General features: G+C 43.1%; 1 protein-coding gene across 3 annotated transcripts in view; it reads right to left on the reverse strand.

Moving 5' to 3' along the window:
• galnt13 (polypeptide N-acetylgalactosaminyltransferase 13) overlaps window positions 1–26,687 on the reverse strand; it is a 421,054-nt gene that overhangs the window by 65,996 nt on the left and 328,371 nt on the right. For all 3 annotated transcript variants that reach the window (XM_078229193.1, XM_078229194.1, XM_078229192.1), the window contains exon 8: window positions 2,987–3,126. In XM_078229193.1, the coding sequence (XP_078085319.1) occupies window positions 2,987–3,126 (140 nt within the window). The remainder of the gene's footprint in view (window positions 1–2,986; window positions 3,127–26,687) is intronic.

The following is a 26,687-nucleotide window of genomic DNA, read 5'->3' on the forward strand; positions in this document are numbered from 1 at the left end:
ATGAAATGTTGGCTCTATTCTATCTGCACAGATGCTGTCAGGCCTGCTGAGATTTTCTAGCATTTTCGGTTTCTGTTTAAGATAATTGGAAAAGGAGCAGAATGGAGATGAGGTGATCTTTTTTAATGCAGCAAGTGGCTATGATCTGGAATGCACTACCTGGTAGGGTAGTGGAAGTATATTTGATACTAACTTTCAAAGAGCAACTGGACATATACATGAAAAGGAAAAGGAACTGCAAGGCTATGGGAAAAGAGTAGCAGTGTGGTGCCAACTGGATTGTCAATAACGGGCACAGATATGATGGGTAATGTGGCCTCCTTCTGTGTTGTATGATTCTATGCTTTCTATCTTAACTCACTGATATTTATCCTGTAATTGTATCACCTCAATCTAGCTTCCTTATCACTGGAAACAATGTGGAAAGAAGTCCAACTATTTCAAAAATTTAAATAGCTCCATCAATTCACCCCTTAATTTCCCATATTTTAACGCAAACAGCTCAAAACTTGGCTTTTCATGTTTGTATCTCAAACTGAGTCTGAGATATACAGATTATTTTGCCTCAGAGTCCTCTCAATAATGTGAACAAAACTACACATGGCTCCAACTATGGCCTGACAAAAGATATGTCAAGGAAATAATTTTCAAGATTGCTCCAACGCAAGAAAACATGCAAATTCCGTTTCGCCAGGAAACGGACTGGGGGAAGGAAATCCAGTGGGAAGAGATCTTTAAGGGCTAATCCAGTTCCTGAAACGCAGAGAAGAGTTTTAACGTGAGACCAGCTTTTTGTTTACACACACTGATTTGGAAATAGATGTGTGGAGCCAAACACAAAATGATGCTTTGCTGAATTTGTTATCCAATATTACCTATGTTGTACACATCATAGGGGAGTTGTGGTACTCTGTAGCTCTGAGAGGTAGTAGAGTTCCATCTGCAGATGTGATAAGGACTATGACAGCTTATGGCTCAGTTTGGAGTGGAAATCCTACTCGGGGGCCACTTACAGGCATGACAGGAACTGGCAACAGCTGACATGTTATCATTGAACAATACTGTAGGAAATGCAGGTGTGCTGACCTTCATCCTGCAAACCATCAGAACCATATTCTACTTACTTTATTGGGACCTCATCCTTTTTCTATTTTCCTTATGGGTAATGGAGATTCATTACTCGAGAGGGTGCAGAGGAGATTCAGCAAGATGTTGCCTGGGATAGAACATTTGAGCTTTGAAGAGAGGCTGGATAGGCATGTGTTGTTTACTATAGAGCAGAGAAGGCTAAGAGGGGGATCTGATTGAGGTGTATAAGATTATGACGGGTATGGGCAGGGTGGATAGGAAGCAGCTGTTCCCCTTACTTGAAGGGTCAATAAAGAGGGGACATAATATTAAGATGAGGGGCTGATTTAGAAGGGATCTGAGGAGAACTTTTTTTCACCCAGTGGGTGGTGGGAGTCTGGAATGCACTGCTTGGGAGGGTAGTAGAGGCGGGAAACCTCATAATCTTTAAAAAGTACGTGAATGAGCACTTGAAATGTCATAACATTCAAGGCTATGGGCCAAATGCTGGGAAGTGGAATTAGTGTAGATTTTGTGTAGTTTTGTCGGTACAGACTTGATGGACTGAAGGGCCTCTTCTGTACTGTATGACGCTATGGGCGGAATTTTCCTGTCCCGCCCACCACGGGAATTGTAGTCGGCAGGGAGCAGACGATGCAAAGGTCCATTGACCTCAGGCGGGACTTTCCGATCTTGGGGTGAGCGCAGCCGTAAAATCCCACCCTATGGCTCATTAATGTATTAAGACCATAAGACCATAAGACATAGGAGCAGAATTAGGCCACTCGGCCCATCGATTCAATCATGGCTGATATTTTTCTCATTCCCCTGTCTTTTCCCCATAACCGCTGATCCCCTTATTAATCAAGAACTTTTCTATCTCTGTCTTAAGTCTTAAAGTCAACTGCATTTTAAAAATACAGAAATGCAAATAAAATACTGAAATTCAGCCCACTGTGAAACTTGCTACCATATGGAGTGGATCAGGTGAATAGTGTAGATGAGTTTAAGGGGAAGCTAGATATGTACACAGGGAGAAAAGAACAGAAGAACATTTAATAGAGTCAGATTAAATAAATGAACAAAGAACAAAGAACAAAGAACAATACAGCACAGGAACAGGCCCTTCGGCCCTCCAAGCCCGCGCCGCTCCCCGGTCCAGGATTGAATCCTGAATCCAGGATCCCCGCCCAATTTTCCAGCCTATCTACATACCAATATCCTATCCACCGAGCTGTCCCTCACAGCTACGATGCTTTGTTCATTACAACCTATTAACTTACCCCCACCCCCCCATTCCAGACCATGTGATCTCCAGGGAGAGGCGAAAACCCAGAGTGAAAAACCCCAGGGCCAATATGGGGAAAAAAAAAAAAATCTGGGAAATTCCTCTCCGACCCCCTGACTTTGTCAAACGCTTTACTAAAGTCCATATAGACAACATATAGATGAAGTGGAAGGTCATGGGTTTTCAGCAACACAATCAGCGGTAGAGGCTGAATGGGCCAAATGGCCTATTTAAGTGCTTCCAATTCTATGCTTTTCATGCCAGAACATCAATCCCAAGCAAAACCAAAAACTGTCAATGCTAGAAATCTGAAATAAGAAATGTAGGAAATACTCAGGAGGTCAGACAGTACCTGTGGAGAGAGAAATAGAATGGATGTTCCAGTGAGCTTCCTTTTCTCAAAATCATTCTGATAAAAGATAATCCACCAGACTCTGTTTCTCTTTCTATGGTGCCTGACCCGCTGACTATTTCCATTATTTTCTAATATCAACCCTAAAAGGTATTGGAACAAGTCAGACAGGAGCAAGATTAATCTTTAGCCCTAATTCATAGTTCTTTACAAATTGTCCTTACTCATTACCAAATAAAGGCGAATAATGATTGCCCAAGACGAAATAAATACTTTACCTCACCAAGTAAGTAGTAACGCCTTGGGATTTGGGAGTCGGGATAAATATTTTCCAAGTACCATGAGAAAGATTTACATTTCAGCCTTTCTCTTAGGCCTCTTCTGGCTGATACATCCCCATAATCCACTTTAACAACACCTGAAAGTACAAAGACACAGATTGCATTAATTTACTGGTGTTGGTTTCAAAAGTGTTACTGTCACAGAAAGCACATCTGTGTATCCTGGAATTACAACTTGTTCTGGGAGGAAATACATAAATCTAGTCGAAGTGTAAAGGGATAAAAGTCCAAGACTTGAGCCATAGTTTAAATTGTCACTTCAGTGCAGTACTGAGCGAGTTGAAGCATTTTCAGAGGTGCCAGTTTACAAATGAAACGATGAAACAAATTCCCATTGGATTGTTCAGATGGACATTGAAAAAAAAACACCTGGGGGGGATGATCGTACCATTTCGCCCCGCTGGTCGATGGGTGGAATGAGTCAGTAAGATCCCGAGAAAGCTGAAAAATCGGGTTTGTGACCGATTTCTCACCTCTCGCAATCTTACTGGGCCCGGTTATCCAGTGAGATCAGCCTTGTGCCTGGAAAGGGCGTGAGGCTGATTGTAATATTTAAACCGCATTTAAATGTGATTTAAATATTATTAGTGAGCCTGAGGCACAATGGTCGAGGCTCACTTGACCTTGCGGCCACGCCGGTGAAGGTCCTCAATGGTGAGGATCACGTATGGACGTCATCAATGGGAACCTGGTGTGATGGTCTCGCTGGTAGAACCAGAGGCCATGGAAGCCCCCTGGGTGGTCGTAAGCAGGGCAGGCAGTGCTCCTTGGGCAGTGCCAGCCTGGCACCCTGGCACTGCCCACTGGGCATCCGGGCACTGTCAGCTGGCAGTCCGAAGGTGGTGAGGCTCGAGGGGGAGGGGCCAACTGAGAGGGGACGAGGCCTGAAGGAGAGGCCGATCGGGGTGACGGGGAGGGGGTTTATGTTGACACTCTGCAACCAGGATCGGCTGGCCCGTGCAGGGGGTGGGGAGGGTGGGTGATTGATCAGTCCGTATAGCGGGGAGGGGTATGTGGGCAACTAATCAGTCCGTGCGGGGGGTGGGGGTGGGTGGGTAATCGTTTGGTCCATGTGGGAGGGATTGACCACAGAACCCCACAATGGCGGGGGGAGGGGGGGGGGCGGCAAAGGTGGGGGTAATCAGCCACGGAGTCCAGCTAAAGCTGGGGGAAAGAGTCTGACAGATCTGTGTGTTCTGTGTTATTGCACAGAAGAGAGAGTTCTGAGCATGCGCAATGGTGCCCTGCTGGCAGGAAACAGATCCTGCGTCATTTTTCCTTCAATGTGAGATATGGTTTGATTTTTAGCTCACCCAAAAAAAGCGCAATTCTCTCCCGTTTTTATGCTCGTTCCAATTTTTTTGGTATTATTCAAAGAAAAGTAGGAAAATGTTCCTCCCTCATTTCACACAAGCATTAAAAAAAATCCAGCTTCACTTGTTATTTATCTGGCTTGCTGCTTGTGTGTGCCTTGCTGTGAACAATTGGTTCCCACATTTCCAATTTATTTGGTGAACTAATTTATTTTATCCTGCCCAGGCTTAATTGGATACCCACAGACTTAATTGCTTAAATGAAGCAGCAAATGTCACCGGACAAACCCATCTGGGGGTTGTAATCTGAATTAATAAATAACTCAACTCAAGCGGTTCAAATAAAGAGCAAACTTTCAACGGATTATATTGTTTACATGATTCAATTCAAATGAACAGATTGTTTCAAATAAAAAGTGGACAGAACAGCAGTAAAATTTACACATGGCAGTAAAAGGCAAAAGAATGACAGTAGAAAGAATACAGAATTAGAGGACGGCAAAAAGGAACATCTAAATATTATAACATTAAGCTTGGTGTAAAACATTGCGACATGGGAACAAATGAAGTGAACACAAAGGAAGTGTCAAATATAACAGGAACAGCTTAGTCCACCATGATAATCTCAGTGAGCAAAATGTAAAATACTGTGGTTGCTAAAAATCCGCAAACTGAATGTACAAATTGCAGTGCTGAATCTCTTTCAAGATTTCGTAGCAACAGGGGTAGACCATTTAGATCCTGCTCTGTCATCCTATGATGTTATGGTCCACTTGACCACATTTACTCCTTAACCTTTGCGACCCTGAGCTGATAAAAATCTACCAATCTCAAACTTGAAAGTTTCAAATGACCCACCATCCACTGTCTTTGGTGGATGGGAGTTTCAGATTTCCACCCTTTGTGTAAAAGAAAAAAAACATTCTGAGTTTACTGCAAAATGGATACGCCCTAATTTCATGATTATGGTCCTTGTTCTGGATTCCCCCAATCAGATGAAATCACATTTAAGTATCAAGCGTATGGAATCCCTTTATCATTTTAAACACTATTAGTTCACTCCTCAACCTTGGAGTTCATTTTTTGCAAGAGTTGAAGAGGTTCTTGAGCAACTACATGAAGGACACCCTGGTATAATCTGGATGAAGGAACCAGCACGTAGTTATTTTTTGGTGGGCGGGTCTGGATGCTCAAATTGAAGAAAAGGTGGGACAGTGACAATTCTTTGCACAAATAAGTACACCACTGTTTTCTCCTTTACACCCTTGGGAGTGGCCTAAAGTGCCATGGCAAAGATTGCATGTAGATTTTGCTGGTCTGTTTGAGGGTTACATGTTCTCAGTCATAATTGATGCACACTCAAAGCAGCCAGAAATTGTTATCGTGAGACCTACTACATTGAACAAACCATTGAAAAACTTGATAAAGTTTTTTGCAGGATTTAGTAAACCAGAACAGATGGTTAGTGACAATGGTTCATAATTTAGTTCACAAGAGTTTGAGGATTTTCTCAAAGTAAATGGTATTCGACATACAAAACCTACATTTTATCATCCATCAACCAATGGATTAGTTGAACAATTCGTACAACCCTTGAAACATTCTTTAAAATCTTCAAGAGTGCAAGGTTCATTCTCATGTTGTATCAATAGCTTTTTGTCATTTTATAGCAACACTTCTCGTCAGATAACCTAAAATTCACCTGCGTTACTACTTTTAAAGAGAAAGTTGACAACTACATTTGATTTATTATCTCCAGGAACTTCAGAGATAGTAAGCATCAACAACAATCTCAAGTTGCTAGGTCAGAAATGAAGGCAAAACAATGCTCATTTCAACAAGGAGATCAAGTGTAGGCACATAATTATGTCACGAGTGAGAAATGGGTACCAGCCATAGTTTTAGCAAAAACAGATCTAATTTCTTACATGGTTCAAACTGAAGATGAACTAGTTTGGTGACACCATCTGACCAACTGTTGTCATCTCAAAATGATTTCTCAGAATCATCTCCAGAAGTATCAACTTCTTTAGTCCCTAGTGTTGTGAATACTACCACGCAAGACCTAGTTGAATCTGAGTTGCCTGATGATTGTGCCTATGCGACTAAACCACATGAGAATGATGCAAAGTTAGTTCCAAGAGAAGAAGTGTCTACTGAAGTTCCATATCACACTTCTAGGGTCAAATTTCAGTATGTCATATACAGCTAAAGAAGAATAAACGTCCTCCTGATTTACTTTCTGACTGACTACGTACAATGACTAACGGTGCATATTATTGTGTCTAGAGTATTATTGACCCAATGTATAACATTGTAGTAATCTGTTGTCATGACTACAGAAGTAAAGGGGGAAGAATGTTATATATTTTAGTGGTTGCATGATTGTTTTAAGCATTGATTTCACTGGTTTCTGCCTTAGTTTCATTTTCTACTCTTGATAGACAACAGCTCCTACAATAATCCTTTCTGTTATTTTGAATTTACATGTGCAAACCAAATCTTTTTCTTTTTGTTTAAAACACACAACCCCTATCATAGTTCGGAAATTACAGATGGATAAACCTTCAGTGCTAGATTATGTTTTGTTGGTGGTTTTTCATACAAACATATCAATCACACACTGAAGGATGGCAACAAATATTGTGTATTATATTTAGTGAAGACACAATAGTACATACGAGTTACAGGGGAGCTCTACATGTATATCTTATTATGGAATCAACAAAACAGTCACTGCTGTGTCACATGCTCTACGCAGTGATGATGTACACTCACTATTTACAGACTCCATTGAAGCAATATTACAACATCTCCCTTTTTCCTTAAGTAGAATATTACACTTAATAATACATATGTATGACATATCAAACCTGCTGTAAACACTATTTACATATAGATTAGGCCTCTCACTGAATGCCAAAAATGTATTGCTGGTTTACTAATACACCAAACTTTGTAACAGTAAAATTCTTCTGAAATCTAGAATCATTTTTTTCTCTATTATTGACATAAACACCTGGGCATCGTGCAGATTAGTGCTGTATTGGTTTTCTTCACAATGGTCATATTAGTGCTGTGCTCCTGGCTAATGGTCTTCCACAATTTTGCTCTCAAACCCTACCCATGAACATGTTGTCAATGCTCCTGGAGTGTTGGATAAAATGCAGTTGGACAATTCCCTTAGTTGACATTTGTTTCTCCTCAATATTTCTCCATTAGGTGCTTGGACTTCATACTATGTTGGTTCGCTGCAGACGTAGATACTTTTGTAGGGAGCTAGGTTCCTTCTACTGGGTAAGTAACTTGAACCTTCTTAATGGCAGAATGTCACCACTAACTCCAGTCTCTATCTTGGCTGTGAGCATGTGTTTGCTATTCTTGTTTGGACGTATAATGCTAATTGTAACAAAAACTTCTAGCTGTGTGATCGCATCATATTTTGGTGTGGAAAGCCTCCTCATTTTCAAGCTGACAAGTGTTCTTCTCGGCATCTTCCAACTGGTCCATCCCTTTGCCAATGTCAGGTATGTATTTGCTTGCCTTGACATTTGCGATTTTCCTTGTTACTGCTGCCAGTACATTCCACATGCTTTCGACCTGACCATGGCTTATTATATCCTCTGACCACGCTGTCAAAGCCATGTTTCCTTCACTGACATGCCCAATGTCCTATCAAGGTATACGCCTTGCAGTGGTCTTGAACTATCCAACAATAAATTCTGCGGTTGGTGTAGGAGGCCGCACCACCCATAGGATTTATTTTGTTTCAGTGCCTTGGCCTTTAGGCCAATAGTTCTAGCTATACCTAATGCCTGCAAGCACCGCGTTCCTGCCACAACGGCTACATATTTCCTAACATTTTTCAAAAACAAGTGTTGAAATCGTGCTCAAGACTTGAAGCAATGAAGAATTCCATAATTGTCTCTAACCAACTGATCTTCAGAATAATCAGTGTCTCTGTCCTTAATCATGGCACTAGCTTAGAAACTGATCATTTGTCTTCTTACTTTGGCTATTGTCAGAATGCCATTCACTCTAAATGGTGGATCCTGAAATCCAGTAATAGTTACCACAACAGGCACCCATATATATTGGGGCTGCTTCCAACTTAGAATGGAGACAACTGGCTTCTCAAAACAGATTTTCTCCAGACACTGTTCGATGGGAGGGAAACAGCTTGCTGCTGTGGGCTGTGGTCTCAAAACAGCTCCCTTGCATAGGGTGATTTTGCCTCTGATCTTCCCTTATTTGAACTAACCTTAGAACCATAGAATTCCTGCATGCAGAAAGAGGTCATTCGGCCCATCAAGTCTGCACAGACTCTCCGAAAGAGCATTCCATCCAGGCCCTCCCCTCTGCCCTATCCCCATAACCCTGCGCATTTACCATGGCTAATCCACCTAACCTATACATCTTTGGCCTGGAACACTCAGAAGAAACCTACATGCACAGTCACCCCAGGCCGGAATTGAACCCGCGTCCCTTGTGCTGTGATGCAGCAGTACTAACCACTGTGCTGCCCTTCTCAGAAGTTACTCTTAATTAGCTTTATTACATGTCACCTTTTAGAATCTTCTCTTTTGAACTTTTACCATCTTTACTTTAACTTTTAACATTCCCACTGTTACCAACCTGCCTCAGGTGAACATTTGTTTATAGTGTTGCTAGGCTAATCAGCATATCCATCACTCAGCCAACCTGTCTTTCTCTAACTTCCTTTTTAAATAGTTTGTTTTCTTCAAACATGCAATCACCAGAACACATTCCCAATTATTGGATTTCTTGTTTTTTCATTTTATTCCAATTTACCAACAAATGCCAGTTTGGGCTACAACGGGTGACAAGTTTGAGTGGGCATCTCCTTTATGAAACAGTGACATCTGACATACTGTTCCTTGCGGAGGTTGGAATGTGAGAACTACTCCTGAAGACCCTAGATAGATATAGCCACTTGTTGATAGCTTTTTGCCCCGACTCCATTGAGGAGCCTGTCCTCTCCTCTTCTCCCCAACAGGCTGCAGACCAAAAGGGATATAAACTACAGCACCCATGTCTGGTGGACAAGTGGTCTGAGCAGAATCTTTGAAGTCAATCCAAGGCCTTCGGTACATGCCATCATTCCCTGTAGAAATAGACAACTTTAGGAAGCCAGGCGCCTCGACAATGCAGCATCTATCTGTAACACTCAACCAGCAACTAACCTGAAAGTACTGGATGATCCTTTTAAATAGGCTGCAGGTGAGCCTTTCCTGCTGCTGAATGCACATTCAGTTATGCAAAGTTAAGAGAGGGCATCAGCGTTCAGGTTGATAATGGCATTGATGGTGTTAAATTTGCAGTACATGCTGACAAGACCTTCCTCCTCTGCATAAGTCAGGTGCATGGTTTCTGCACCCGTGCTAATGACCTCACCAGAATGGCATCTTGTGCAGTATGCCTCAGGAATGTACACAGTACCACACACGGCTGTGACCCAAAACCATACCTGTAGCACCAAAGAGTGGCCGTGATGTTACAGTCTCGCTCAAGCAAGACCGGAAATTCCTGCCCAAAGTCAACAGATATTTCTGTCGTCCGCCTCTCGCCCACTCCGATTCTGTGTGGGCGGGGCAGTAGAATTCCAGCGACGGAGTCTGTGTAACTGTATTTTGCAGCTTATCTGCTTTGTCTTTCTTATCCCCTCTGCCCCTTCCCCTTCCTGAATCACAGAACTCCACTGAGAATATAGCTGCATTAATCTGTAGTTTTCCTCCAACTCATCTCTAGTTCTTGCCAACAAGATCATCATAAAACAAAGTATTGTAACGAGCCAATAAGAAACTTTTGGAGCATGTTTTGAGGAGTGTCTTAAAGGAGGAAAGTGAGGTAGAGAGGCAAAGAGGAAGGGAATCGCAGAGCTTATGACCCTATCACTGAAGACACAGGCACCAATGGTGGAGCACTATACTTGGGATTGCACAACAGGCGAGGATTAGGGTGGGTCATAGGGCTGGAGGACATTACAGAGATAGGTTAGCCAGCACAGGGATGATAGGGGAATGGGCGGCATGGTGGTTAGCACTTCTATCTTACAACGCCAGGGACCCAGGTTTGATTTCAGCCTCGGGCGACTGTCTGTGTGGAGTTTGCACATTCTTCCCATGTCTAAATGGGTTTCCTCCAGGTGCTCCGGTTTCCTCCCACAAGATGTGCAGGAAAGGGCGATTGGCCATGCTAAATTGCCCCTTAGTGTCCCAAGATATGCAGGTTAGGGGGATTAGCCGAGTAAATATGTGGGGTTATGGAGATAGGGCAGGCGATGGGCTGGGCTAAGATGCTCTGTCGGAGAGTCGTGCAGCCTCAGTGGGAATGTAGGAATTCTATGAAACTTGCTGTGAGTTAAGACATAGCAGCAGAGATTTGGTTTCAGATTTATGAAGGGTAGACTCTGGTGATCAGGTAGTACTGCAAATAATCCTCAATCTTTCTCTGCCTCTTTTGAATCCAAAGCCATTCTCTCCAAATGCCTAACTTTAAAGAACTAGATGAGCCAAATTTGACAGAAGAACTAGAGCCATCTTCATTGACTCCTTTTAGCAGCCATGTGTTCCTAATATTGAGTCCATCAATGCTGGCTGCGATTATATCTGGCTGCCACTACAGGTTCAAACTTCCTGGCAATTCCCCTGGAGTTCTTGAATTGGAACTTCTGAGGGATCCTGTAGCACACCTTCTGCAGTGCATCCGGTGTTATAATCACAGCTGATGTTATAACTGGATAAGAATATTCCAGAATGGAACCCTGCTGTAATTTTTCCTTTTTTTGATAAAACATGGAAGAACAGAGTCACAGGAGTGCTAATTAGTTTTATCAAGAAAAAACATTAAACATGGAAAAATTGTATTATAATACAATACTCCTTTACTCCCCCTTATGTTAACAATTGCACACGGGTTTTAGGATTAGCACAGGTTACAAAGTATATTTTAAACTACAACAGTCGAATTAACACACAAAATCCTTTTAAGCACACAGGATATCTGTGGTCAAATACACACGCTGCTCTGAAACCAAATTAGCGTCTGTGGGTTTCTTTTCAGAATCCCCCCAGATGATTGTCACATGAGAGTTTCTAAACTCCATTCCCACGTTTTAAAATCTTCTGATAATAATGTTTTCCCCGAGCAGTTTGCATTCCAAAATCCAGATCAGGTTTTCCAAGTGACACATCTAAACAAAGCTTCCGCTCCACTTTTAACAGTGAATCTAGTTCAGGGGTTTACACCAACCCCTTTAGGATTTCTTTATCTTGACTGTTGTCCAAACGGTTCCCAATTGCTTTAAGTATTTTCTATGTTGACTCCGTCTACATTTCCCACTGCCTCAGAAAAGTAGCCAGCATAATCAAGGATCCCATGCACCCCAGACATACTCTCGTCCACCTTCTTCTGTCAGGAAAAAGATACAAAAGTCTGAAATCATGTACCAAATGACTCAAGAACAGCTTGTTCCCTGCTGCCATCAGACTTCTTATTGGAACTACCTTATATTAAGCTGATCTTTCTCTGCATCCTAACAATGACTGCAACGTGATATTCTGCACCCACTCCTTTTCTTCTCCCTTATGTACTCTATGAACAGTATGTTTTGTCTATCTAGCATGCAAGAAACAACACTTTCCACTGTATCCCAGTACATGTGACAATAATAAATCAAATCAAAAGTCAGAAACTTAAAAGATGGAGCAATTCAAACATACTAATGGCTCACAAAAATATCCAATTACCCAGTATTGTGGTGGGCCACAAGCCACTATCTATTTTATTCCAAACATGCACACACAAAATTTGTTCATGAATTACAGGTTATAGGATCCATCAGACTTCAATTTCAAGCAACTACACAAGAAAGGTATAGAAGAAAGAACATCAGATGAAGGCTACCGGCAACAGCTTGATCAACACACTCCTGGGATTTCTAATTCAAATGTATGTCAAGTTATGTCAAGCTTATTTAAGTAACGCCATAAGTCAACACAATGAAATATTCATTAGTAACACATTGGTTCCAACTATTAAGAATACATTATGATTGCATAATAAATTGCTTGCCATCTGGTTGTTATGTATGACAATTCAGTGATGCCGATACAGAAAATAGACCGAATTCTTAACTGCCCCACAGGGATAAGTGGAAAGCATTTGAAAACATATATATTTTGCACTTTCCAACTTCAACATCCAATGTCATAGAAACAAAGTTACTTTGACATCCCTGGGACCCAATCCTGTGACTGAGGTTTACAGGGTCCAGAGCAACTCAATCCATTACCTGGCACATGTGCCATTTGGATAATGAAAACAAGCGAGTTTCTATTATGCCCAAGCAGCAAGGATGAAGTACTCCCATCAGCTCTAACAATGCGGTACTTTTCAGCAGCACACTGGAGTATTAGTTTATGTTTAAGTTCCAGAGGGGAATTGGAGTTAAAAATCTCCTGACTCAGAAGTGGGTCAGGTGAAGGAGAAAATAATATTAATTCCAAGGCCCACGTGCCCCAACAGACAACACACTGTTCACTATATAAGTGTTGTTCAGTACGTACACCACTTGCCATGTGGTGAATTGACCTCAGATATGTTGCAAATTGATGTTCTTCACTTTTAGAGCTACAGAATACTAAGCTGTGTTAAAGTTGCAGCCAAAACAGAAAATGCTGGAAAATCTCAACAGGTCTGACAGCATTTTTGGAGAGAGAGAATTAAACCAATGTTGAGTCAGGATCCTGCTGTGATTTTCCAGTATTTTCTGTTTTTGTTTCAAATTCCAGCATCAGCAGTATTTTGCCTTTATCTTAAGGTTTCAGCACTGGGTATGAATATCGATGTCACTCGATGTTTGTCCATAATTAAGCAAGAATTAACCACCTTGCTGTTAGACGGGAGTAATATGTTGGTTGGACCAATATAGCTAAGTTGTTGGGTTTCTAGTGACCTGGAAGCTGAAGGGCCACTTACTCAATTAAAAAATAAAGTAATCTGCCCTTTATTACTTTCTCTCTTGCTGTTCTCCCTGGGTGTCTCAAAGCAAAAATCCATTTAGATCGGTGGGACCGCTCTTTGAATTGCTGTGAAAGCAGGGCCGATCTTCGGAAGGACAACAGTCCAATTGCTTTTGAAACTTTCTTGGGCAATATGGTGGCCCAAAGAATACTATCATTTTACTAAAGCAAAATACTGCGGATGCTGGAATCTGAAACAATTACAGAAAATGCTGGAAAATCTCAGCAGGTCTGACAGCATCTGTGGAGAGAGAATAGAACCAATGCTTCGAGTCAGGATGACCCTTCATCAGAGCGAAAGGTAAAGAAAATAGGACAAGATTTATACTATAAGAATAAGGGTGGGTTTGTGTAATGGACCAAGATGTCATAGACAAAAGGACAAAGGGGATGTAGATGGTAGTTATAAAGGCTGAGAATGGTGCTAATAGCATCCATTAAGAGATTGGAATGTGTAAATGGCAGAACAAAGGTGCAGAGTGTAGGAATGGACAACCTGAGAAATGTTGCAGATAGCTCTAGTGAGATGGTGGGGGGAGGGGGGGGGGGCAAAACAAGATGGAAAGCAAGATTTAGAAGTGGACAAATTGAACAATGGAAGAAATTAAAATTTAAAATATATACTAGAATGTAAAGTAATAAAAATTGATTCATAAAATAAAAAGAAACGAGGTTTTGGTGGGTTTCACCAAACAAATGGAGGTGTACAAGTGACAGACAGTGCTGTATGGCCACCAGTCAAGGTTAATCATAGAATCATAGAAACCCTACAATACAGAAAGAGGCCATTCGGCCCATCAAGTCCGCACCGACCACAATCCCACCCAGGCCCTACCCCCATATCCCCACACATCTACCCACTAATCCCTGTAACCTATGCATCTCAGGACACTAAGGGAAATTTTTAGCATGGCCAATCAACCTAACCCGCACATCTCTGGACTGTGGGAGGAAACCGGCGCACCCGGAGAAAACCCACGCAGACATGAGGAGAATGTGCAAACTCCACACAGACAGTAACCCAAGCCAGGAATCGAACCCAGGTCCCTGGAGCTGTGAAGCAGCAATGCTAACCACTGTGCTACCGTGCCGTTAAAATGTGTAATTCTGGCAAGCTGAAGTGGTACAGAAACATCCAAATCTGTTCAACCTTCATCTTAATAGATGTGTTGAAATGAGCGATTGAAAGCAAAAGAGGGCTATCGACATGAAAGGAGAGTTTACAAGAGGTTGGCCATGAGTCAAAGGTCTAGTAAATGTCGCATGTCATGTTTTAAGTGGCAAGCAACAGAGAACAAGCAAGGCAATGGTCAGAGCAAGGCACAAGTCAAATGTAAATTTTTGTTGATTTTTTTCCCACACCATGCCTCCGAATATAACAATTCTGATAAACTAAAGACAGTGTTATTGAAGAATTAAAAAAAACTGAAGCACACCTTGTCAGAAATGGAACACTTCAGTTATCAAGATAGTTATCATCCACTGAGTGTGTATACAGCAGAGCTGTTTTGTGGAACAGTCAGATTGCAAACCCTTTCAAAGCTATTCCCGTGGCTCTGGCAGTGAGTGTATCAGTTTGGTCTTGATTGCTGTGATGGTTTAAAACGACAAACTATACATTTTTTAAATTGTGTATTCTTTCTATTCATATTGTATATATTTTATATCATAGAACCATAGAAAATTACAGCTCAGAAACAGGCCTTTTGGCCCTTCTTGTCTGTGCCGAACCATTTTTTGCCTAGTCCCACTGGCCTGCACTTGGACCATATCCCTCCACGCCCCTCTCATCCATGAACCCGTCCAAGTTTTTCTTAAATGTTAAAAGTGACCCCGCATTTACCACTTTATCTGGCAGCTCATTCCACACTCCCACCACTCTCTGCGTGAAGAAGCCCCCCCCTAATATTCCCTTTAAACTTTTCTCCTTTCACCCTTAACCCATGCCCTCTGGTTTTTTTCTCCCCTAGCCTCGGCGGAAAAAGCCTGCTTGCATTCACTCTATCTATACCCATCAAAATCTTATACACCTCTATCAAATCTCCCCCCAATCTTCTACGCTCCAGGGAATAAAGTCCCAACCTATTCAATCTCTCTCTGTAACTCAGCTTCTCAAGTCCCGGCAACATCCTTGTGAACCTTCTCTGCACTCTTTCAACCTTATTTACATCCTTCCTGTAACTAGGTGACCAAAACTGTATACAATACTCCAAATTCGGCCTCACCAATGCCTTATATAACCTTACCATAACACTCCAACTTTTATACTCGATACTCCGATTTATAAAGGCCAATGTACCAGAGGCAGTCTTTACGACCCTATCCACCTGTGACGTCACTTTTAGGGAATTTTGTACCTGTATTCCCAGATCCCTCTGTTCAACTGCACTCTTCACGTACGTTCTACTTGGTTTATCATGTGGTGACTATCATAAGATTGGCTAGCATTAAAATCCTATTGGACAACACTGCACTATGTAGACTGGACTGATCAGATTAGCTTCAGTGGTGTGGATTGTCATTTTAAATTTGAAAATAAATTCCTGTGACTGCAATACAGCCAGGTTTCACTAGATGGCAGCATAGCCCCCATTTCCAAAACACATCCTGTGCATTATCAGGAAGTTTAAACTTTTAAATCTTCGATGCAAATTCACAATTTATCCATCAGGTTCAAACCTATTTTCTCAAAATTTTAGTAGCAAAACTGAGCTTCTGCCAACCCTTAGGACAGGTAGTGAGGTAATTCCCTGACCTTAAAATAAGTGGAGTCAATTATTTCACAATTGCTCATTGAAATATTTAAAAATGGTCTTTATTGCTCTGGATGACAAATCAACTTTGAAGTAACTTAAGTTCTATCAGCTTGTTTTAAATGTGGATTCAACTCCACAGCCTGTAGGCCGCACTCAGAGCACAAGGAAGTCTTTGCTCAGGAAAACAAGGACATAGGAAATTAAAACCTTATTCTGTAAGGTTCCAAAGTTTAAAGTTTACTTATTTATTAGTCACAAGAAAGGCTTACATTAACACTGCAATGAAGTTACTGTGAAATTCCCCTAGTCACCACAGACCGGTGCCTGTTCGAGTCAATGCACCTAACCAGCACGTCTTGCAGACTGTGGGAGGAAAGCCGAGAATTGAACCCAGGTCCCTGGCACTGTGAAGCAGCAGTGCTAACCACTGTGCCACTGTGCCGCCCAAAGAGCTGCTGCTGTCCTAACCTTCTTGACCTTCCTAACCGACCGGGACGTCGAGGCCATGGAGATTGATTGCTGCATTGGCAGTACTGGCAGTGCGTAGCGCCTCACTGTGTTAGGGTGGATGAAACTCTCCGTACTCCCACTGTCAAATAAGCAATTAGTAGTGTGGCCATTTACCTTGATGTCCATCATCGACCAGGCGAGTTGGTGAGGCCTGGACTGGTCCAACGCGACCGAGGCCACTGTCGGATTAGGCGATGCGGTGGACGGTTCCCAAAATGGCGGCCCCCGTGACTCGGCTGACGTCACCCAAGATGGCCGCTCCCATTGGTCGCACTGATGGTGTCCAAGATGACTAATAATCAATGGTGCATCACCTTTGTTTGTTTTTTAATGCATTCTTGGGATGTGAGCATCCCAGGCAAGGCCAGCATTTATTGCCCTTTCCTAATTGCCCCTGAGATGTTTATGTTAATGGTTGAATATTCCCATATTTAAGCTCTAACTTTTCCCACTGATATAGCACTGTCCGCTCCAAGCTTTGGTTATGTGATTTCAGCCTTGAAACTGAAAAGATTTTACAATTAAATGTCTTCCTAAACCAGCACAAAGTGAAGCTGCCAACCAACAATTTCTTTGCATCATAATAACTGTCATTGTTGTCCTCTGGTTTTCAGATACTGGGCCCGATTTTATCATCAAGTTGCGGCCGTTTTCGGGCGCGGAAACTTGGTAAAGTCAGGCGAGTAGCGCAATCTCTGGTGGGGTGGGAGGGAGGGGGGTCAGATGGCTCTCTGGTGGGGTGGGAGGGAGGGGGGTCAGATGGCTCTCTGGTGGGGTGGGAGGGAGGGGGGTCAGATGGCTCTCTGGTGGGGTGGGAGGGAGGGGGGTCAGATGGCTCTCTGGTGGGGTGGGAGGGAGGGGGGTCAGATGGCTCTCTGGTGGCGGGGAGGGAGGCGGCCACTCTGCATCTGATTGGTGAGGGGAAGAGGGGGTCCGCAGCCACTCTGCGTATGATCAGTGGGGAGTGGAAGGGGGGCAGGAGGCCGCGTTCGGTCTGGGTAGCGGGGGTGTGGGGGGATAAGGGGGTCAGTAATGTTGTGGGGGTGGGGCAATGTCTGTGGGGGCCAGGGGGAGGCATTATCAGGTGTGGGAGCGATGTGGCAGGGGGGTGTTTTTCTATTTTTTTTTAACTGCACATGCGCAGTTGGAGGCTCCAATCGGAGCTGCAGTGTTTCAGGCGCGTTAAGCCCCGCCCACAGGCTTCTGCAGCACGATTCGGAATCACTGATATTTTTGCAGGCAGAGTGTGTATGGGGTCTAAAAGTTGGATCTGAAACAGTGCAAGTTTCAAATCCGCCCAGCACCTAGAACCAAAATGGTAAAATAGGGCCCACTATGTTCCATTCCAACCCGAATCGTCTCTCTCTCTCTCCCCCACCAACACCCCCGATGAAACTACTGCCCCAACCCAATCTAACTGACTACCCTGGACCTGATCCAGCTACACCTCCAATCTGACCTGACTACCTCCCAGACCTTATCAGACTGCCCCCCCGACCTAACTTACCCCGAGCCGACTCAACTAACACTTGACCCAATTACCCATCCCTCAACCCAATTACCCATTCCCCGCTAATACCCACTGCCCAATCCAGCTACCCCTCGACCTGACTTAACTGTCCACTCCCTGACCTGACTAACCCTAACCAAATGCTCATGCAGTCAATCACTCATCTATGCACCCACTCATTCACTCAGTCACTTATCCACTCACTCACACCCACTGAAAGGCTTGAGATCTTTACAAACTTACCTGAATAAGACAGCCAATGTCATAAAAAGGACACGTGTCCTCTGCATGGATCCTCTTTATACATCTCTCCTTCAATCACTGGTCTTCACCTTTAAAGGCTGCTGATCCATTGTTGCTGGAGCTGGGATTGGAAGTCCCAGCAGGAAGAGAGCAGAAATGGTATTGCACATTTTGTCCAGTTTCTAGTTTGTTGTAGGGTTTTGAATATTCTCATTGGAGATAATCTTACCAAAATAATTCTACGCATTGAATGAGTGTTCCCGCCTCTCCCCCCCCCCCCCCCCCCCTCCCTAACTACCCGGGGGGGGGCCTCAATGGCCTCTGGTCCCACTGGCGAGGCCATCACATTTGGTCTCCGTTGGTGGAGGACCGTACATGACCCTCACCGGTGAGGACCTCCACAAGTAAGGACTTTAAGGCAAGTGAGCCTGGACGATTGCGTTCCAGGCTCACTAATGGTATTAAAATTAGGATTTAAGTATTTAAAGTTAGCCTCGCACCCATACAATTGTGACTGCCACACTGCAGGTTAAGACCCTTGGAACAACAAAAGTAGGATCTGTTTGAAATCAGCAGTAATTTCAAATAGCTCTGCTGAGTTCCGGTTTTCTGCCTGTGTGATTCAAGCCCCACCCCTTTCCCCCATCAGCAAAGATGGTATCTGCCAGAAATGGGGCAGGACTTATGTATCTGGGTCTTGCCTGCCACTTTTAAAGGCCTCCAGAGTCAGCCCAAGTCCACAACAATCTGGCCTGGTATGCCTGAAAAACACACACACAAACACACACACACAACACCCACACATTTTCGCACTTCGCCCCAACCATCGGCAAATTCAAAGTAAAGCAACTGTTATATACCCCCATGTCTTTCTATCATAAGCACCCGGCTTTTTTTTCCTCACAGGGAACTTCCACTGGTGGAGGATCAGGCCATTAAATATTCTCCCCAATGCCCACTTGCACATCGAATATTCTTTTACTCTTTGTTTTGAGGGCAATTGTGGCCAGCTGCAGAGTTAAGAAAATACTTGAATACATCTGGTGCTTTTCACAGCCAAAAACTGTCCCTAAGTGCTTGACAGCGAATGAAGTATTTCTGAACTGTAGTCACTGCTGTAATGCAGGAAATGTGGCAGTCATTTTGCACACAGCAAGCTTTCACAAACAGAAATGTCATAATCACCAGATAATTTGTTTTTGCCGAGTTGATTGAGGGATAAATATTGATCAGGGCACCTGGGATCACTCTCCTCCATTGAATTGCTGCCATGGGATCTTTTAACAACCACTTTAGTGGGCACACTTGGCTGTGGTTTAGCACCTCATCTGAAAATTCAGAAGAGGTTTCCAGAAACATCAGCATTTCATTGCTCTATTTGTAATTGCTAAAAGGAGTGTTTGAAAATAGAAGGGGCATTGGTTTCAAGACTTTAACATGCCATTCCTCCACATCAGCTACTGTACATTGAATTAAATTGATGTCAGAAAACCGAAAATGATAGACAATGTAAGAATCTCGAGTGGAATATTATAGCCCGTCAGTGTTTTATCTTCGTATCGCATCCTGCCAACCAAACGATAGCATGGTATGAAATTCTAACTGAGCTCCACCTGGGAATAGAGCTTAATGTATGAAATTTCCAGGGTGAAGATAGCATTGCCCACTTGTAATCTCACTTTAACTCTATGAAATTGCACAGGCTCCTCCAGATCACTTAATACTGTAAAAGAATCTGATTAGATGTTCAGTTTATATTACTGCTGGAATCTGCACATGAAGGGACTAAAGGAATGGTAAGGCTGTAATATGCTTGCTGATTACTGCTGCTCTTTCTGGGCAAATAGCTCTTGCATTTTTCAAACGTTGAAATTGGTTCTTTTCACAAGCCATAGTTCTCCAGTAAAGATGTCTTCAAGTCCACTTTCTGCAGCAAGGCTGAAAGAATTTCACTGTCAAATATAGTCAGCCAGCAGCTATCCCATTTCTTTACAGTCTTACCATCAAAGGGCTGAAGTTTGACAACTCACTTTTACAGGTGGGTCAGGGGTCATGAGGTGGGGGTTCACTAGCGAGGGATGGGCTGGGAGAAGAGTCAGAGGTTGGCTTTCAGTGGGCTCCCCCTTCCTGATGCTGGGTCCCTCAACTGGACATTTTGTTCCTTTGAGTGTCCCCTGGGAGGCTGCTGACAAAACCAACAGGATTTGCTCGGCGGTCTTCAGGAGGCATGGAGAAATTTATTTGAGTTCAAGAGAATCCCCGAGCCATCACCAAGACCCAGTGGGGTCAGGCATAATGATTTTTAAGCGGGTCAATAATGAGCCTAATTAGCCAGCAGGTAGATTCCTCACATCAGCCTATTCTTATTGCTGACTTAATAATGGGGTCAATTTTCCCACTGGCAAGAATGGAAAGTGTGGCCTTCCCCTCAATTATGCAAGTCGGCCTGCTACCTCCCAACCCCACCAGGCTCCACTGAATCCCATCCCATGAGTGCAGGAAGTGGTGTCAGCTGGAGGAGCTTGAGTCTGGGGTTTTACGGCTGCAGCAGCAGCTGCTATCATTGTGGTGCATTTGTGAGACTGAGAACTATGTGGAGAGCACATTTATAGAGGTGCCAAGCTCACAACTTTAGGTTGGCTATGCAGGCAGAGAGCGAACGGGTGACTGCCAGGCAATCCAGGCTGATGGTGCACGAACCTCCTCTCCTTCCTGCTCTCCAACTCTCCAGTTCGGAACACTGGTGGTTCCTCTGAGGAGTTCAGCCAAAAAAAGGTCCATAGCCGCATGGATGGCCTAGTGAACATAATGGAGGAAACTTCGGAACGCATTAATGAGGGGGGATTAAATAGTTAGGGGAAAAGACAGGCATTTTTGTAGTCATATTAAATTCCAGAACGGTATGTATGAGGCACCTCTGGTGTGAGGGCCCAGGACATCACTGAGTGGCTGAGGGAAGAGGGTGAACCAAAAGTCCATATCGGTACCAACAACATCAATAGAAAACTAGGCAGATTTTAGGGAGTTATGAATGATACTAAGAAGCAATTAAGACCTCAAAAGTAGTAACCTCTGGATTATTCCAGGTGCCATGTGCTAGTGAGTAAAGAAATAAAGATAGCGCCGATTCATGCATGGCTGGAAAAATCTGTGCTCCTCTAATTCTGGCGTCTTGAGAATCACTGATGTTTATCGCTTCACCATTGATAGCCATGCCTTCAGCTCTGGAATTCCTTCTGTAAACCTCTCTGCCTGCCTTTCTCTCGCCTTTTAAAATACTCCTTTAATTATACCTCTTTGACCAAGCTTTTGTTCATTTGCCTTAATGCCTCCATGTGGCTTGGTGTCATGCTTTAGTTTATAATGCGTCTGTGAAATGCCTTGAAGCATTTTATTGCACAAAAGACGCTATGTAAAAACAAGTTATTGTTCAACCATTTCGCATTAAATTCTGCAGGTTAGACAGATGCATTTTCAGAGGTGTAGTTTTTACCCTCCTCTTGTGGAACTACAATACCCCAAACGCACAATGAAAACCCTTGTCTCTGGATCATCAGACAGTAAACTTAAAGACAATAAAGAACATTGAGCTGTTAAAAGGCATTTAAAGATGCACTAAAATCCAAAATACAATGGAGACTCAATCGTGGGAATAACCTCCTGAGTATAAAGCTACAGCCATGGCTGCCTCAGCAAGAATTATAAAGACACCTAGGAAAATACGTGGAAGAAATGATCACGTAAGTAACTGATTAGAGATCTATGGAAGTAGAACAAGTAAAACTTATTGTATCCTAAGCAAGGATTCTCTGAACTATTAGGATGATAAGAGGCTGATTTTTGTCTCACAACAACCTCACTTGTACCTGGAAATGGGGTTGTTGCCTGGGTCAAAATTGGGAGATAAAGAACACTTAATATATCTCCAGAGTCCATTCATTCTATTTTTTAGGCAGATCTCAGTTTGAACAGTTATGTCCTAAATGCAAGCGTAGGCCATTTAGCCCTGAAGCCAGATCTGCCAGTTAATTAGGTCATTGCTAATCTGTAACTTATCTCCATTTACTCACCTTTGATCTATGTCCCCTGATACGTTTACCTAATGAAAATCAGCTGATCTGTCTTTAAAATTTCAATTGACCCAGTTTCCCAAGCTTTTCGGAGAATAGAATTCCATATTTTAAAAAATTTGTTCATGGGATGTGGCCGTCGCTGGATAGGCCAGCATTTAAGGTTGGGGGGGGGGGGGATATGAAATATGAGGGTAAGCTAGCCAGTAATATAAAAGAAGATTGCAAGAGTATTTTTTAGATCTATAAAAGGTAAGAGAGAGGCAAGATTGGACTGCTGGAGAAGTAGCAATGGGGGACAAAGAAATGGCAGAGGAATTGGTGCTTTGCATCAGTCTTCACAGTGGAAGACACCAGTAACATTCCAAAAATTCAAGAGAGTCAGGGGGTAGAGATGCGTATGGTGGCCATTACTAAGGAGAAGGTGCTAACGAAGCTGAAAGATCTGAAGGTGGATAGATCACCTGGACCGGATGGACTACACCCCAGAGTTCTGAAAGAGATAGCTGAAGAGATAGAGGAGGCATTAGTGGTGATCTTTCAGGAATCACTGCAGTCAGGGAAGGTCCCAGAGGCCTGGAAAATAGCTAATGCAACACCCCTGTCTAAGAAGGGAGGGAGGCAAAAGACGGGAAATTACAGGCCAGTTAGTCTGACCCTCGGTCATTGATAAGATTTTGGAGTCCATTATTAAGGATGAGATTTCAGAATTCTTGGAAGTGCATGGTAAAATAGAGTGAAGTCAGTATGGTTTCATTAAGGGGAGGTCATGCCTGACAAATCTGTTGGAATTCTTTGAGGAGGTAACAAGCAGGTTAAACAAAGGAGAGCCAGTGGATGTTATCTACTTGGATTTCCAGAAAGTCTTTGACAAGGTGCCACACAGGAGACTGCTGAGTAAGATAAGAGCTCATGGTGCTAAAGGCAAGGTACTAGCATAGATAGACTAGTGGAGTTCCGCAGGGGTCAGTGTTGGGACCACAACTTTTCACTTTATACATCTATGATCTAGATGAAGGCTAAGTTTGCAGATGATACAAAGATAGGTGGAGGGACAGGTAGTATTGAGGAGGTGGGGGGTGGGGGGGGGGGGGGTCCCTGCAGAAGGACTTGGACAGGTTAGGAGAGTGAGCAGAGAAGTGGTAGATGGAATATAATGTGGGAAAATGTGAGGTTATGCACCTTGGTGGGAAGAATCGAGGCATAGACTATTTTCTAAATGGGGAGAGAATTCAGAAATTGGAAGTGCAAGGGGACTTGGGAGTCCTAGTTCAGGATTCTTAAAGTTAACTTGCAGGTTCAGTCGGCAGTTAGGAAGGCAAATGCAATGTTAACATTCATTTTGAGAGGACTAGAATACAAAAGCAGGGATGTGCTGCTGAGGCTTTATAAGGCTCTGGTCAGACCACACTTGGAGTATTGTGAACAATTTTGAGCCCCATATCTAAGGAAGGATGTGCTGGCCCTGGAGAGGGTCCAGAGGAGGTTCACAAAAATGATTCCAGGAATGAAAAGCTTGACATATGAGGAGGGTTTGAGGAATCTGGGTCTGTACTTGATGGAGTTTAGAAGGATGAGGGGGGGACCTCAATGAAACTTGTATAATACTGAAAGGCCTGGTTTGAGTGGACGTGGGAAATATGTTTCCATTAGTAGGTGAGACTAGGATCTGAGGGCATAGCCTCAGAATAAAGCGACTACCCTTTAGAACCGAGATGAGGAGGAATTTCTTCTGCCAAGAGTGGTGAATCTATGGAATTCATTGCCATAGAAGGCTGTGGAGGCCAGGTCATTGAGTATATTTAAGACAGAGATAGATAGGTTCTTGATTGGTCAGGGGATCAAAGGTTTCGGAGAAAATGGGGTTGAGAAACTTATTGGCCATGATTGAATGGTGGAGCAGACCCGATGGGCTAAATGGCCTAATTCTACATCTAAATCTTATGGTCTATCCCTAACTGTCCTTGAGAAGGTGGTGGTGTGCTGCCTTCATGAACCATTGTGGTCCATGTGTTGTTGGAACACCCACAGTTCTTTCCACTATCTGTTGTGTGAAACAACAGAATGGATTGTGAAAGAGTGCTTTAGTATATTGAAGTTCATTCTTTATTTTGTATGACTACAGGCTTTAAAAAAAATCTACAGCAGGGTTAATATAATCCCATAATAATTAGCATTTAAGGGGACATGGGGCATAGTGGTAACATCACCAAACTAGTAATTCAGAAGCCTGGGCTGATCCTCTGGGAATATGCTTTCAAATCCCACCATGGCCATTGATTTAGGTTTAGTTAATAAATTAATTAATAAATCTGGGATATAAAGCCAGTCAAGTTCAAAGAATGTTCACCTTAAAAACTGTTGCAGGTTACTTGTGCTCAGTTATTCACCACATACATATCCCACCTCTATGCTCCTATGTTTACACAGTCTCAGTACATGAGCATGTGGCCTGGAGTGTGAGGACAAGCAAAGGTGCGTCTTCAACATCACTCTCCTGCTCTTCCCCTGGACCTTCATGTTTTTGTACCATTGCCTGGTTAGGTGGCAGTTTTGAGACTTTGAAGAAAGGAGCATGGGTAGACTGCAGTAAGAGTTCAGGGAGAAAGCATGATATTATCATCCGCAACCCATCAGAAGATATTTTGGAAAAAGGATGTGAGAGGCAGGATTAGATAGAAATACACCTTCTCTGTCTCAATCCCACCATAGGCCTCAACCTCAGCGATGACCACTTCAATTATAGCGAACACTGGATCCTCAGTTAGGGTGAGGACACATAGCCATGCCTGTCCCTGCCAGGTGCTGCCTCTGGTTGTGTGCCACCTTCTCCATCAAGAGAGAGAGAAATGGATCAGAGAGTGTGGTGCAGTGAATGTGATTCTATATGTTTGTGTGACATGCCTGTCATTGCAATATGTGCAAGCTGTGAGACTTCAGCAAGGTTAATTGTCAAGGCTGAGCTGAGCCTATGTGAGGTATGAGTCCTGTTTGAAAGATAACATTGAGTGAAAAGAAAGTGATAAATTGAGCAGTAAATTAGCCTATTCGTTCAGTTGCAAGGATATGGCAGTTGAAGATGAATTCACTTATCTTGCCCACTGGTGAGGTCACTAAACCTCTTGAGGCACTGCATCCAGATCATTGGGGTGACAGTTCGCATTGGTCTCCATGGCTCTCTGCTTCTATATCTTTCTAAGTGCTTATGTGGAGGACCAGCCTGGCTTCCTGTGAATTCAGGATCTCCTGTTCATCTCCTGCAGCAGGGCTTGGAATGCTGCATTAGGCTCTCTGCCATACTGTACCATCTTCACTCTTCCTGTAGGTAGACACTTGTCTACAACATCTTCCAGTCAGAATGCACCTCCCCTTTAAGAGGTGCAGGCTGGTTTTAAGTCGTGCATGCCAACTTTAAGTGGTGCTTGTCACTGTAGAAATGGGCCCCATGCTGAGATGCATAGCTACCATCAATTATGTTAGCAGGCAGCATGCAAACTACATGCATCGCTTTGACTAGGTGCCAATTAATCATGTAGAAACCTATAAATTCTAACACAACTTGACAGGGTAGGTGCAGAAAGGATGTTATTGATGGTAGGAGTGTCCAGAACCGGGGGTCGTAGTCCAAGGATACAGGGTAAACCTTTTAGGACTGAAATGAGGAGAAATTTCTTCACCCAGTGAATGGTAAGCCTGTGGAATTTGCTACCACAGAAAGTAGTTGAAGCCAAAACGTTGTATGTTTTCAAGGAAATAGATACAGCTCTTAAGACTAAAGAGATCAAAGGATATTGGGGGGGGTGCGGGGGGAGGCAAGATCAGGCTACTGAGCTGGATGATCAGCTATGATCATAATAAATAGTGGAGTAGACTTGAAGGGCCAAATGGCCTACCCTGCTCCTACTTTCAACGTTTCTATGCACCACAATTCCAATACCCATTTTAATGAGTAATCAATTTTTTAGCATAAGGTACCACCATGTTTACTGTCATCTTTTAAAGATAGAAAATACCATACTTGCAGCACTGTCAAGCATCTACAGGTTAAAATTAATAGTTCGCAGACTTCATTTTGTAATTTGTTCGGGAAAAACAACTTTAATGTTTTTCCTCTAGCTGTTTTACAACAAGATGAAATCACATTCGAAATTAATTTACATCAGACCACACCATCTTTCAGGTGACATTTTAA

The sequence above is a fragment of the Mustelus asterias genome, chromosome 14, assembly GCF_964213995.1.
Source record: "Mustelus asterias chromosome 14, sMusAst1.hap1.1, whole genome shotgun sequence".
Lineage (NCBI taxonomy): Eukaryota > Metazoa > Chordata > Chondrichthyes > Carcharhiniformes > Triakidae > Mustelus > Mustelus asterias.